Source organism: Neopsephotus bourkii, unplaced genomic scaffold (assembly GCF_033783945.1).
Source record: "Neopsephotus bourkii isolate Nb327-2 ecotype Australia unplaced genomic scaffold, CSIRO-AGI_Nbou_v1 NB_1526, whole genome shotgun sequence".
NCBI classification, from domain to species: Eukaryota; Metazoa; Chordata; class Aves; order Psittaciformes; family Psittacidae; genus Neopsephotus; species Neopsephotus bourkii.
This window is the reverse complement of record NW_026902002.1, coordinates 520,118-534,951: the sequence shown is the minus strand read 5'-3', so window position 1 is coordinate 534,951 and position 14,834 is coordinate 520,118. Positions and strand designations below refer to the sequence as shown.

The 14,834-nt window shown below is 47.9% G+C and overlaps 1 protein-coding gene across 5 annotated transcripts in view; it reads right to left on the bottom strand.

The window, feature by feature from the left end:
- Positions 1–14,834, bottom strand: part of SLC12A8 (solute carrier family 12 member 8) — a 58,517-nt gene that overhangs the window by 28,078 nt on the left and 15,605 nt on the right. For all 5 annotated transcript variants that reach the window (XM_061370009.1, XM_061370008.1, XM_061370013.1 and 2 more), the window contains one exon: positions 14,198–14,429. In XM_061370009.1, coding sequence (XP_061225993.1) covers positions 14,198–14,429 — 232 coding nt within the window. The remainder of the gene's footprint in view (positions 1–14,197; positions 14,430–14,834) is intronic.

Genomic DNA, 14,834 nt, shown 5'->3' with positions numbered 1-14,834 from the left:
TTGCCTGATCCATAAGCTACTTGCATTTTCTGACACCATCTTTTCACCTAATGGAAACAGTCCCATCCTGCGCTGGCATTGCTGATAGTTTCTGTCAGGCTGTAGGACTTTGTCTTCATCAGCCCACAAATCACCCTTTTCACACCACCTTCCCCAGCTTGTGTGAGGTCATCTGGAAGTCTGACCTCCTCAGTGAGGCTGTTGGGAGCCCTTCCCAGCTGGGGGTCACCTGCAAATTGAATCTGCAAATCCTCTTTTCCATCACCTCAGCAGTTAAAGGAAGTACCAAATAACCATACCAGACCCTTGCAGAACCTCATCAGGAACACTACCTTGCTTCACGAGTGAACCATCTTCAACTCTGGCCTTCCAACTGGCTTTTGGAACTATATAAATTCAACAGTGGGCTGACCTAGGCACTTTGGGTACCTAAAGTCTCCTTTCTTATACAAAAGGCCAAGTATACAACCAGACTACATTTTCTGCGATATCATTTTGGCCATACCATGGCCAAAGAGAGAACGTGAGACCCAAGAGTCCAACATCTAACCTGCACCTCCATGTATCTATCCCCTATTAATTTAAGAAGCCAGATGATCCCTTGTCCTCCATCCATTTGTCTGCTGCTGCCTTTCCCACTTTAGTCCTCCAAATGTAAATTGTGGGTAGAAGAAATAAAGCCCAAAACAATGGCAGATATCACGGGAACCACAGAACACAACAGTGTGGATCTGTTGAAAGAGCCACAGGATGTACCTACGACTCTATCCCACTTCTGCTTCCTTTCCTTGCTGCTCTGGTGTGTGAGAGGAAGCCCAGGCACTCCACATTTCCCTTTATACAGAAACAGGAGCTTTCTCGTCTCATTAAAGAAAAATTCATCCAAAAGTTACTTGCAACCATCCAAAAGCTGTTGCAAACTTATTCCTCAGTCAGTCACCCTACCTGTGTGAGCAGCAAATCACACATCCCTTTTGATCCGTTTTACACCAGGATTTGCAACTGCCATTGATTTAAGCAAGCTATCGGCACACGACCATGAAGCTGAGAACACCACGCTGTGAGTACCTCCTGGCTGCCCCCATGCCTGTGACCAGAGCGACTCATCTGTGACCTTCCAGCTGTCATATTAGTGGGACTAATTGTAGCTGACGGGGCAATTGAGCTGAAAATCATCCAAAACAAAACAGGAATCAGCAACTGAGACCAATCAGTTAAACCAACAGAGCAGTCGGCCAGTTGTTCACAGAGTCAATTATCCACATCCCATTGAAAGTGCACTTCAAAAGGATGAACTTCGGAAGGAGGAGGGAAGGAAATGTGATAGGCTCTATATTTGGCACTCTGATCTCCAAACAAGGCAAGATCATTTTATTATTTTTTTTAATTCTTATTTTTTGCAAGGGGATTTTTTCCTCCAGCTTGCTGCTGGGTACCTGAGATCCAGCCCAGATGCTTTCCTCCTCACTCATTACAAAGTGTCTGACAAACTTTGCTCCCAATTAATATATATGCAAGCCCACAGCCTCTAAATCCTGCCTTTAATGATCCTGCTCTCGGCTGCTTGCAGAGGGCTGGAGCTGAAGGGCTATAAAACAGTCTTCCCCGGTTCAAGCTAGAAGGAAACTAAACCAGTTCCTTCTCTGTGCCATACCAACCTTATGGGAAATGCACAGTAAAGGTGGTATCAATTTATTTTCATCATTGGATACTCAATAAAGAGCAGGCAAATAATGGGTTTCTCAAGTGGTGGAGCTGAAGTAAATAAAGAAGAGGGAAAAAAATTGACTTAGAGCAACATCTGAATTATTCCTGTGATTTCGACAAAATAAGTCCTTCCAGTTGCCCTTATTAAAATGATGAAATTAACAATAAAAAACACATTGTTTCAAATGGAAGAGCTTCCAGGATGAGCATCCTCCATTCGTAAGCACAGGGGTCACCAACAGGCTGCAGATCAGCCTGATGCAGGTGGAGGGAGAGGAGGAGAAGGAGGGTGGCCAGGATTCTCACATTCCCCAGCCACCACAGGTGCTTGGGAGGAGGTACTGGCCTTCACCTGGTTGCCACCACTGCATCCCCCATTCACCCCAGATGGTTTCCATCTTTGAGGCTTTCTTGCACTTTCTGTCACCTCTCACCCCATGGAAAAGGATGAAAGCAGCTGAGGAGGTTTTCAGCACTCAGGACACCCCTTAGCAGAGTGGCCTCTCCATAGAGCCCAAGGTTTCAGAGTAGGCTCAAGGAGGTTGAAGAAGGGGCATGAGGCGAAGCCGTGGTTATGCGGGGTCAGGCCATTATGCAACGGCACAGAGGATGATGGTGCTGCCAAGTTCCAGGCAACCTGGAGCTCATTACAGATTAGTCAAGTCTTGGCCAAATTCAATAAGCCTGTTCACAAGCTTAAGGTTAAATAAACCCTGGCACCGAGGCAGGGGCTAAATAGTGCAAAAATGGAAAACCACCTTAAGAAACAGCTCCCTGAAGACGGTCACGTATTGCACTCTGCTTGTGATTAGAGATTTTAATTACGAAGGTGAATGCTGAAGGCTTAAAATGGTGAGATTTTTCCCTTTTCCTAAATAAGTAAAGCCACACATTCCTGCCTAGGAGGTACTTGCTGAGACTTGATTTCAGAGGAACAGCTGGAAGTGTTTGTCCTGCAGCACATTTCCCAGGTCTGACCCCAGGATTTTCAGGATCCTGTGTGATGTAAGACACGGAGAGCCAAAGAGCAATTATATATTGCTGGTATAATTATCTCTCTCTTTACCATTCCTTTTTCCACCTCTAACCCCCCCTGGCATAAGCTCCAAAATCCAGTCATCCCATTTGGACACCAGTCCAAGAGCATACTCAAAGTGGGGTCCTGGTGCAGGTGCTAGAGATATCTGGACACACCAGTGTCGAGGAAACTGGAAAGGCCCTCACAGCCTGGTCCCACAGCTGCTATCTCACCTGAACACACACCTCTACAGTAAGATAAAGTTTCACTTCCTCCTATGAAGATCTGGAGGCAAAGCCATGAATGTTGTACAAACCCCACAATCCTTTTATCTTTGTGTTCCCCACACACTACGCAAATACTGAAATCTAATTTGAGGTGACAAGCAGCACAGGGGCCTCTGACCTAACAGCTCTGAACACTGCTCTGAACTGACACAGCTATGCTCCAGATGCCTCTGCAGAACAGGTACTCACACATGCTAGAGAACGATGTGGGTCCAGCTGACCACAACCACAGCCCAGCAATACCATGCAACACAGTCAGCTAAAGTCACCAAAACCAGTGCACCTCTCCAGCGAACTGGCATCATCAAAGAGGTGTGAAAAGGGCACCAGGGTCATGAATAACCCTTGAATCACCCTTCCCAACAGAATAAAAAAAAATCAATCAAAGCAGCACAGTCACAAGCCCCGTGCCTCTGCATCCCTCCATGCACACACTTGGCTTCCTGTGTTGGGCTTGTTTAACACTGACATTAACAATCACACTTCCAATGTGCTTCCAAGGCCAGGACACTTCTGCAGCCAGGCCTTTACACCTTCCCAGATCCAGCTCCTGAGATCCTACCTGCATTTTTTCCCAGGCAAGTCCAACACTACCACTGCTATTCCCAGGTGCTGCCCCACTGCTGCCAGGCTGGTATAGCGCAGGTGGAGGCAGAGATCTAGGAGAAAAACATAGAAAGGTTGCGAAGGAAAAGAGTGAAGAGAAGCAGGGCTGGAGGTGGGCAGAAGACAGTATGGTGGGTTTTCTGTGCCACCAGTCCACTGCTCAACTTGTTGTGAGATGAATGAACAGGCTTTCACCAGAAAGTCCTAGTCTTCTCAGGGACAGGGAACTGGTGAGTCATGAAAACAAAGCGTGTTAAGAGGCAGAGCTGCACTGGCAGGCACAGACAATAAACATGACCTTTGCCGAACCTGTATGGAGATACAAAAATGCTTTAACTTTTTCCAGGACACCTCCTGTTTCACCTTTGGATATACAAGTTTTGGCTGGAAGACTGGGAAGAAACAGAAGGAAAAGAGAAGAGCTACAGGGGAGCAGGGGAGCAGAGATGGAGGAGAATGGAGGAGACTGGAGAGATCAATGTCTGTTTCATGACACCACCGGATTCATCTACCAAGCGGACCACATTCACCAAACCTGGCTGTCCTTTTCTGCAGCTCCCATGCAATATGTGTGCCATGTAAGTCAGCACGGATAAGCACACATTTCCTACGAGCCAGGAGCCCATCTGCTCCATGCTGGACTTGTGGGCAGCAGCACAACTCTCTAGCTGGAGATGGGGTATGTGCAGCCTAGCCCAGACAGAGAAGAGCAAAAACAAGACTTCTGATACCTGACCTTACAGATTCACCCTCTGTATGTCACAAATGACTTTACTCCTTGGGTTTGCCTCAGTCCTCCAGGCCACATCCTACCTACTAACAGCTCCCACAGCCTCAGTATTTCTGCCCTGGGAGTCTTAAAGTAGGCAAAGGAAAACTCAGAGAGGAGTGTCTGTGTTAAATGCATGCAGGTCAATGATTATGCAGTGACAAAAGGGCAATTACAGTGATAGAACATGGCTACACTGATGGATCAGTGCAGAAAGATGGCAGAGCATCTGCTTAAGCTGGCAGGGCACTGACAGATGGGTAATGCAGGAGCTTCCCACACCAACCCATGCCACCGCAGGCAGCCCTAAACACAAAGTACTGGGAAGAAGAGGAGGTGAGAACAGGAAGGGACTAAAATCCCTCTGTAATTTCATCCCTAAATCCCAGTTAAACACAATCAAAACAGCTCAGAGCAATCACAGACCCTAAGCCACAAGCAGCAGGAGTGAAAGCAGCAGTTCAGCTGCTGCTGTTTCCCCACATTGGCAGGATGGTGCCAGCTGAATATTAAGCGTTGGGTGCCTTGGTCAGCACCTCACCATGCCTTGCTGGCCACAGCAAGTGGTATCCTCAGAAATGCCAAACCAAAGCTGAGCAGCAACAGGCAGCCTGGGGCAGGGAGAGAAGACCATTGCTCTTTTCCACTTATGGCAAACAAATAAGCTCCTATTGTATCACTGACCCTAGTGAGATGGTTTCATAAATTAGGACAAACAGCACACATTTCAAATTCATCAGAGATGCAAGTAGCAAAAAATAGACAGGTTTTAGTGGGGAAAAAAATGGTAAGGGGGTAGGGAGAAAGGGATCAGAGCAATTTTAAAGAAAGAAGGAAAGAAGTTCCCTTGCCCAAGACATTCTCTGCACCCATAATAAGCCTGGCAAACCCAAAATGAGAGATTATGTAAAGTCTGTAATTGAAGGAGTGAAAGCCACAGTTAAAACAATCTAAAAAGGCCAAGCCCTATGAAAGGCAACTCGAATCCCTTATCTTTTGATGGAAAAGAATGTGCTCCCTGAGATTAATGACCTGTTTACCCAAAAGGAAATCGCCGCCCTTCTGAAGCAGCGAGTGTTTGTTCCTCCCAGGTCCCTGTTTTCTGCTCCAGAGCTGATCTCCCAAGCCTCCTGTTTAAAGTCAACACACAATACAGCTTCCTGCTGCCATGGGCTCTGAGGGATCCCACCATTAACCCTCTCCCAAAAAACCACCCTCCACCGCGCCTGCCAGTCCCAGCCACCAGCGGTGCAGAAGAAAACAGGGTATTTAGATCACATTTAGAGCACCGGCAGGGACACAGGCATTGCACCAGTGGCTGCCAGCAACCTTGCTGTAGGGCAGGGAATCACCTCATGCATAAATATTTCTCAGCTGAGCTGACACATTATCAAGTGTGTCACACTGACAGCGCTGTTGAGGGGAAGGACTCACTGCTTTCCGGTCTCGCTCTTCTCCAAAGTCTCTGAAGGCAGCCAGCAACCTCTCCTCCAGTTGCTCAGGGTTTTGGCAGTGCACCCTGCAGACTGACTTGGGAAGAGGTTTAACACCAGCCAGTGCAATGGTCTGTCATGTTTCGGAAGGCATGGAGGAGCATGGGATTTGTGCACTGAAAACCTCAACTGAGTAGGAAAGCCTAGAGGAGAAGTGCTGGGGGGTGATCTGTTTGAAGAAACCTGCAGAAACCCCACTCAGCGACCATCAGTCCTTTGTGTATGTGACAAACCCAAGTATTCACATCCGCCCTGTCTGGTAAATGCACCCTCAGTAAATGCACTCACAGTCCATCCCTGATTGTCCTCATGAAGCACTCCAACCACAAGAGCCATCAGGTCACAAGCATCCTCCTCTTCCTAAAGCCAATAGACCTGCAATAAAGGATGCTGGCCAACAGCTAAAAATAGCACAAAAGGCAGAATAAACAAAGGGAGCTGCTTATATGAACGTCTCTGACATTCGTATTTAGCTAAAGGGCCAATTTTCACTCGCAGGATACCATCACCTCTCTCAGATCATGAAGCAGCCTATGCTCACCCCGAGCTCTCTGCAGCTACATCACATCTCCTGTGGGATCAGACTTGCTGGGAGGAAACACTAATTTCTGCCAATCTCCACATGTGCATGTGTTATCTCCACCTCAGCTTCTCAACAGGATGGAGAAGTGGAAAACCAACGGGTGTACGCAGAGCCCGAAAGTGCTGACACAGGCAGCTCCTCATCATGGAAGCCCAGTGCCTCAGCACTGCTTAAGTAAAGGAAAACTTGGGAATGTGCCTGTGGAATTAGCTCATGGAGCTGTTTGGCACTTATTCTGTCTCTTACAGGTTGGTGGGGTTTAATTATTCTTGGAGAAACAAAAAAAAAGCGCCAAAAAAATGATATTTTCTGCAGGTGGAAAAGCTGAGATTTTGGTTAGGAGAAAAAAAGGAAGAGATTTTAACATGGGTATTTCAACTTTACAAAGTCTACTTATGGTTTATATTATCTAAGTACCAGAATTGCCATAATATATAAAATCCTTCCATTACTCTTTCATTTTTTTATGTCGTATCCACTACCTGGTTTGTTCAGCAGTATTCAAACCAGCCAGCAGAAACGGTTTATTCATTACAAAGAGGATGAGAAGTAAAACGTCCCTTGCTTCATCCTTTTATAGGAATACAGTTTGCATCAATGGGATATTATTATTAATTACAGAGTGGTATTTCTTGGAAGTCATGCCCAGAGTCCCTGGTTGTGGGAGGCTCTGCAGAACTTCTCTGATGAAAACCCCAGCCCTGATTAACCAGAATTCAGGCTGAGTCGAGTCACAACAATTGGAGGAAAATGAATGGCAGTTAAATGGCAGCAGCAGTGACACACATCCTTTGGACACGTTGGGGTGACCTCCTTTCTAACTCAGGCTACACCGTGTACTGCTTGGGACAAAGTCCAGTCCATGTGGATCAAATCCCATCTTTCAAAAGAAATCAGTTAACCAAAATGCAACATAATGCATCAGACCCGACTATGGTCTACAGAGTCTTCTGCCATATGTGACTAGAGCATCCCGTACTTCCGAGTTACGGATATATTATCCAGATGACAATGGTATTTCAAAAGAAAACTATTCCATGTGTTAATCTTTTAATTCTGTGTCCAAAGCAATAGTTTGATTTTACTTTTGGGAGGTTTTCATTATCCTCTATATAACACATAAAGCTACAACTTTAAGTCTAGTTTCAGACTGCATATCAAACTGAAAATCAGTGTTCGATTTTGGAAAGGTTGAGCAAAATGTTGTGACTTGAAAAGATTCTTTTGTTGTTTGAAACTATCACTTGAATTCAGTTGAAATCAGAGAACACATTTTCCCTACCAAAACCCCATTTTTCAGTGAATGCATTTCCCTTGGAGTAGAAAAGAAAACCAGCAAGAACCACTGGGCCATCATTCAGGCCAATGAAGGTATGATGAGGCCAAAAATATCTTACCCACAGCCAAAAAAGGCCAAAAATTGTTAACACAAGTCAGCAGAGAAGAGGATGAGCTTTAGATAAGGATCCATGTCCCACACGAAGTTTTTAGCCTAGGAGAGGAATGCAAACTAGAAGCAAATTGGCCGGAGAAAGAACCTAATATCTAGAAATTATCTTCATAAACTAAATCCCTAAATAAGGAAAGATGATTCAGGGCACAGCTGAACTGTAACTAGAATTAAACACTGGTGGAATGAAAAAAAGAGGAGGTAAAACATCGCCATCATTTGAAAAGACTTATGTAGTGGCACCAAAACAAAAGAGAGAAAAACAATCAATGCAATTAAATAAGGCTGTCCCATTTAAACACAGCAACGGGGAGAAACTGAGAGATTATGGGATTATATATATCTTCTTCAAGCCAGATGGTTTTATTAGGTTTCTAGCATTAAACAAGTTGCTGCTGAACAGAGGGCCTACACAGGAGGTTTTAAGGGTGGAGCAGGTGGGGAAAGCCCATGTGAAGGCAGCATCTAGCAGGGGACGAAGTGAGTAAGGAATTTCAGTGTTTATTTACAAGCTCTAGGAAGAGGAGTTTAGCATTGCCTCACAGGGAAACAGCAAAGAAATTAAAGGTACAAAATCTTCTGTATCAATGAGGAGCAGTGTCACCTACTGAGCAAGTTGAAACCTGTGACAACCTCAGCAAACCCTCTCCTGCTCCAGGGATGGACGCAGCCCGGTCCAGTCCTGACAGCACTGTGCAGTAGCATGCTTCAGGGTGTCACATGAGGGCCAGGACCCTCCTCATCCTCAGCAGCATGTGGCCAAGGGCAGCTCGCTCCTGTGCCCCATGTGGCTGGTGAGACAGCACAGCCTGGAGAAGACTGAGGAAGAGCACAAGAAGTCTTCCAAGCAAAGTGGTTTAATGCAGAAAGATATCAGCTGGTCCCCAAGTGTTCAAGGGATGCAAAGGCTTTGGCTGCAGGAAGGAGGGGTTAGACTGAGATAGAGCAACTAGAGCAGAATCCCCAAGGACATAGTGGAGAATCTACCACTGCACGTTTTTAAGAGCAGGTTAAATGCAAACGGCATCCACAGCACAGCCCAGAAACTGCAGGCCCTGAGCTCTCCTCCCCTCCTCCTTACCTCCTGGGAGATGCTTCAGGGCAGTGCGCTCAGACATCCTGCCTGGCCTCAGTGGAGCTGGGCACAGGGATGCCAGCCCCAGGCCCTGACAAGCAGCAGTTGTACTCACACACTGAGCATCTGCCAACAGCAAGACCACTGCTCCTCAACAAAGGCCTACTACCAGCTGTCCTCCAAAGAGAAAACACCATGAAAACCTACCTATAAACAGGGCGGCAGACTGGAACCACACGGGAAAGTTATAGCTCAACCTAATTATTATTTATTTTTTAATAAACCACTTTAAATGCCTACTTCAGAGCGCCTGGGCAGAGTGGTGCAGCTTTCCTCTCACTATCTAAATAAGGCCCCTAACAATGTTATCACTTTTCAAAACACATCTGTCCCGCAGCTCCTAGCCCAGACAATTGGCAGGTAACCAGTTAATAAATGTCTTCGCCAGACTGTTGAATAGGCTGGCCCTGGCTCAAGAGTGATGTCAGGGCCATTCAATGCACTATAATTGGAAAAACCTGGGGAAAGCAATCCTGTGTTTTTTAATAAATAAAGACCGCATTAGCAGCCCTCTGCTTTTATTCAGCACGGTGTCTACCTTGCTCAGTAGCAAAGTGGGATTTTTTTATACTGCCGCTCGCTCAGTGATTTCTACTTGGAATTTAATGCCAGTTTCCAGATGTGTCTCAGGCCAGGAAGCCAGCAATCAGCTTGGATAAAGCCTCTGGGATTAGCTACAGATCATCTTCTGACACACACATCCTTCCTGCACCCTCTCCTATGAAATTGGGGCACACCCCTTGTGCCCAAAAATAAAATAAAACAACCCAGAGCCAAGCAAAAGCCCCTGATTAGGATGCTTTGATTAGTTTCACGTTAAATGTGTGGGAATACATTTAATTAATTCAGTCCATCAAAGCCTCCAAGGCACTGTTGGAGGGATCTTTACACCACCAGTGTTCATATGCATATATCACTTTACCAGCTGCAGGTTCCCTGTCTGCAGGAGGAGCGCCAGGTGAAGCCCATCTCCCACAGCTCCTCACCAGGGGTACCTACAGGAGAGCATCAGCTCCCCTGGCTTGCCAGGATTCACCCTCAGAGGAAGAAGCGAGGATGATAAATTGATAAATGAGTTTTCTGGGCTCTGTGTGAGCATCCTTGGGAAGCTAAACCCCAAGCTGGTGACATGAAGGATGTGGTTTGCATGGAAAATAATCCCAAGCAGAAGCATCCTGACAGCAACGTGCCTTTCAAACCTCCCTGCATCCCTGAGAAACAAATTACCCAATTTTCCCAGCCTGGAGGAAAGAGGCTCAGCCCCATGCAGCCAGGCTCCACGCTTGCCCCAGCCACACGGTATGTGCTGCAGGACCAAGGGGGGTCCCAGCCCAAGGGGACCCAATTATTGAATTCCCAACAAAATAATTTATCTCTTTTTCCTACCAGGCATTTAAGAGGCTGTTGATGGGCCCCTTCTGCTCATGTGGCGATTCCTTTCATCTCTCCAACAAAGCACCACCAAATTAACACCAGCCCTCCTCCCAGCATTCACCCCCCTCCATGCACTCCTGCAGCCGCTCTGCTGTAACAGGGCACCTGAGAGCCACTGCCAAACAGGAAAGCAGGCGCCTAATTGAAAGGGAGTATTTGGGAGTCACCCTACACAAAAATTAGCAGAGATATGCTAGGAAAATACAAGAGTGGGCATTAACAGTGGGCTTATCTTCTTTTTCCGTGATTCTAATGTTCAGGATGTGAAGAGGCCAAAAAGTTTCACATACTGTTCCGAGGAGCTGGTCACAGAGAGGAGCATCCTCTCCTTCATGTTCACTGCTCCCACCAAAATAACTCGGGCTGATTTTTTGGTACGGATGTCCAGAATTAAAATGCAAATGCACGCAAGCCAAGAAAACCCTGCACTGCTACTGTGCAATTTTAGAGCAAGTGCTGGGCCTTGGTTATGGGCTAGGAAGTCAAGTGCTGCCTGATTCCAAGTCACCTGTGTTAGATTTGGTAAAATCAGGAAGCTGTGCCTAGGGAGAAAGAGAATATGGATGTTTTATGGCCCATGGAAGGAGCACAGGGGCTCCATTTCTGGAGGTGGGACTGAATTTTAAGGTGAGTAGCCAAAGATGGCTCAAGGAGGCTGGTTTCCAGGCAGCACAGGGAGCGCCTCTCCCTGATACCCACCCCTAGCCAAGATCCCAGCTGGGGACCATGACTTGCCCTGAGGGAAAGCGCTGGCCGGGGCCAAGAGGAGGATTTAGGATTAACTCCATGAAATCAGCCAGTCCCACCCCACCCTGCAGGCTGCCTGCAGAAAGGAGCAAAAGCCCTCAGAGCCAGGCAGAGGGACTCTATGGCAGGGAGCAGGCAGACCTGCCTGCAGTCTCACTGGGGTCGACAGCACCAGAGCACTCCTGCAGCTCCAGTGTAGCTGGAGCCGTTCAGCAACTCCAGCCCCAGCTCTGGGCTCCAGAAGCCCGGCCAGTTCTCAGAGCAGGAGCAAGCCACAGCAATAGAGAGAAAGAAAATTAAAACACGGAGAGAAAGCAGCGGGAAGCCCTGCTGAGAAGCCCCCTTTTGTGTAAACATGCTCTGTCCTCAGACTAAAAATAAAGGCAAACCACAGGAAGGGAGTGAGTGCTTGGACAATATCCGATTTGGTGTGTGCCTGGGTGTGAGCTGAGGGAATGGGGAGAAGAGCAGGGAACTCCACCCAGTGCAACCACACAAAGGCAGCCGTTTAAGACCTTCAAGATGGACAGGCATTCCTAGAGATTACTTAAATCCAAATAACTGCTGCTTGGCAGATGCTCAGTCCTTTGGTATGTGCACAGCACTTGGAAATGTAAGTGAGGGAAAAGGCTGCCATGGCAGGAGAAGGAAAGGCAGGATGACGGTACAAGGGCTGGTTTACAGGTTCAGAGACGAAGACCTGAGGCTGTGAACTGAAACCCCATGAACCTGTCATAAAACACAGAGGCAACCCAGATAAGATGTCAGCTGAAATCTTTCCAGCTCACAGGTCTGTCCTCAGAACTGACCTCTCCCTGCACACTGCCCTTCACATCTCAGTCACTGCTGCAGCTGAAGAACCAAACCCAAAACAACTGCACACACATGTGGGCTATAGAGAGCTGATCAGTCAATTGCCCACGCCACAGGGGTCTCAAATAATCCCCAGGAGCTGGGCTCAGACGCAGTGCACCCCAACGTTACCATCAGCCGACTCTCGAGGGTGGAGCTTCACCGACACCTACCGCAGGCTCCTTGCAGGAGGGATGCTCTGCTGACGAGCACAATCACACCCAAGAGACAAGCGTCCATCCATGCCCTGCAGAAAGCATGCAAGGCAGAACAAGGAGGCTTCCTGGAGCCCAGTGCTCACCGTTGATGCTGACACACCACTCAGAGGCCTTCTGGGGAAATGCAGGACTTGGGAGTAACCAACTCGGAACAGTTCTTTCACTCAGAAGCGGTTTGTACAAACAGAAACCTACAGCTCTACCCAGCCAGCCTTATGGCTGCAGGTTCCACCATACGGCAGGGCTGCTCCAGGGTTCTGCTGTTTGGGGCTACGATCTGGCCACCAGCAGCCCGATGTTGTTCCATGCACTGGAAACCCTCCTCTCTAAGCAGCCACGGCTAAGCTGCAGCATCTGCAATGCTCATCCACCTTGTGTCCCGTCTTTTCTCTGTTTTCTCTCAGAAGAAAATGGCATGGTGCTCAGTAGTGGAGGAAATCAAAGATGACTACATCGACCTCAACTTGGGCATGTTTCCTGATGACATCTGTACTCTAATTCTCTCCTCCTGATCCCATATTCACCCTCCTACCATCAAGTCTCACGCCAAGTATTCATTTTCTCTCTACTAACAGAAAGGTCTCTAGGTCCACATTAAAGGTCTCCTCTGAGCACAACTGAAATGCAGACTCCCCAGTTTCCTTTAGAAAACAACTTCCTATAAACACAGCTGTTAGGAGCAGGTCAGTGGCTCTCCCTGCAGAACACACCACACTGAGCTCAACCATCCTCCCTTCATTCTCCTTTGCAAGTGTCTGCTGAGACTTGCACCAGCTTCCATTTCTTACATGCTAAGTGTAAAATGCAAACACCTTTCCACAAGGCTCTCTCCAAGAGGAATGCAGCAGCTTCTGTCGAGGACCCCACTGGCCTCGCACCCTGGACCGGCAGCACAAAGTAACACAGGAGCATAAGACAGCTGAGCCATTGCTGCTGTGAACACCTACATGACCCCCCTCCTGCCACCAGCTCAGCACATGAATCCCAACTGTAATTCCCAGCTGAAGATCTTTCCCTTAAACCAACTTTAGCAAGCTGCTCGCAACCCCCCAAGGTGGTGATGGACGCAGGGGAAGCCAAGAAAAAGGTGACACCTTCCGTTTACTCAGCTAATTGCACTTTGTTGCTGCTGGAGTGGCCACTGTGGGCTCTCACGGGCCCTTTTACTGCAACTCACCACGCCTGGAGATGTGTTTTGCAGTGAACACCTCTCGGGGATGAGAATGGAGGGAGGGGAAGTGGGCTCGGGGTGCAAGCAGGGCTGCAGGTGGGAGCCTTGAATCTTCACCTTGCCCAAGCTGAAGCTGCCACTGCAGGCTGAAGTCGGCCTGGGGAATGTTAAAGGGGGGAGACCTGTAGCCGCAGCTCCTTGAAACCCCACGAGTCACCTGCCCAGCCCAACTAGCTCCCTCCTCTGCTCCCCAGCATGGTCCTGGGCAGTGAATGCAGCGGTGTGCAGCCCAGCACAGTTTAAGTAACCTCAAGGATCTCTGGGGAGGAGATCTCCTTAATGCAAAGTCACAATCCTCTGTTTTCATGAGCACTATGCTTAACGCAGAGTTAGCAGAAGGCTACAAAGGGTGACTGCAAACACATTCAGTCTCCATTGTTAGCAAACCTCTGAGTGCAATACAAGCGTAACAACAGCACTCATTGAGAGTCAATTCTTGAGGTTAAACACCCAAATGAATAAAGCATCATCAGTCATGCCCTGGAAATACTTACTCCTTGCAAAGTTACAAGTTGCCTCTAAAAGTTCAGTACCAAAGGACAGGGGGCAAATCCGGAATCACTGAACTCTACCTCTGCCCAGATGTGTAATTTCACAAAGACACCAAAGGAGAAAACCTGGGGGACTAACACCCCTTGATCCCAGTGTGATGAACCCTCAGTTTTACCTGGATCAAGGTGTGTAAAGGACCCAATGACAAAGTCCAGTGTTGAGACAGCCAGTAAGAAGAGCAGCAGCAGCTGGAGCCTGATGATCCACTTCACCCCAGCCAGGTTGATGCCCAGCAGGCCGAGCAGGACAGCCAGGGAGATCCCACGCACTGCCCAGATGTTGCTGAGGCTCAGAACATCTGCAATGGACTCTGCAAAGCCAGTGATGTACATGGCACCTGCAACACACTGAGGAACAGAGCTCTGTGAGTGCACCGCGGCAGAACAAGGGAACCCCATCCACAGCTTCCATGCTGGGCTGAGGGGTCTCTGTTCAGACAGATAGACATGTGCTGTCACAATACAATCTTCAGTGTTACTCTGGTCTACAGGGACTGAACCTTACTGCAGTAAGACAGAACACTGCTAGAGCAGCATACCTGCTGCCCAGATAAACAGAGAAGGCTAGACACTAGGGCCGGCAGCACACCAACTTCCCACTGGCTTTATAATTTACCCCCCATTAATGTTCCAGGAGAAACCACACTGGATTCTTCAAGGCAGAAAAGGATGAGTCAACCTCTATGTCTCTTCCCTTCTTCTGTTTCCCTGAAGGAAAGGGTCCCAGTCCAACACCTGCCTGAAGAACGGCAG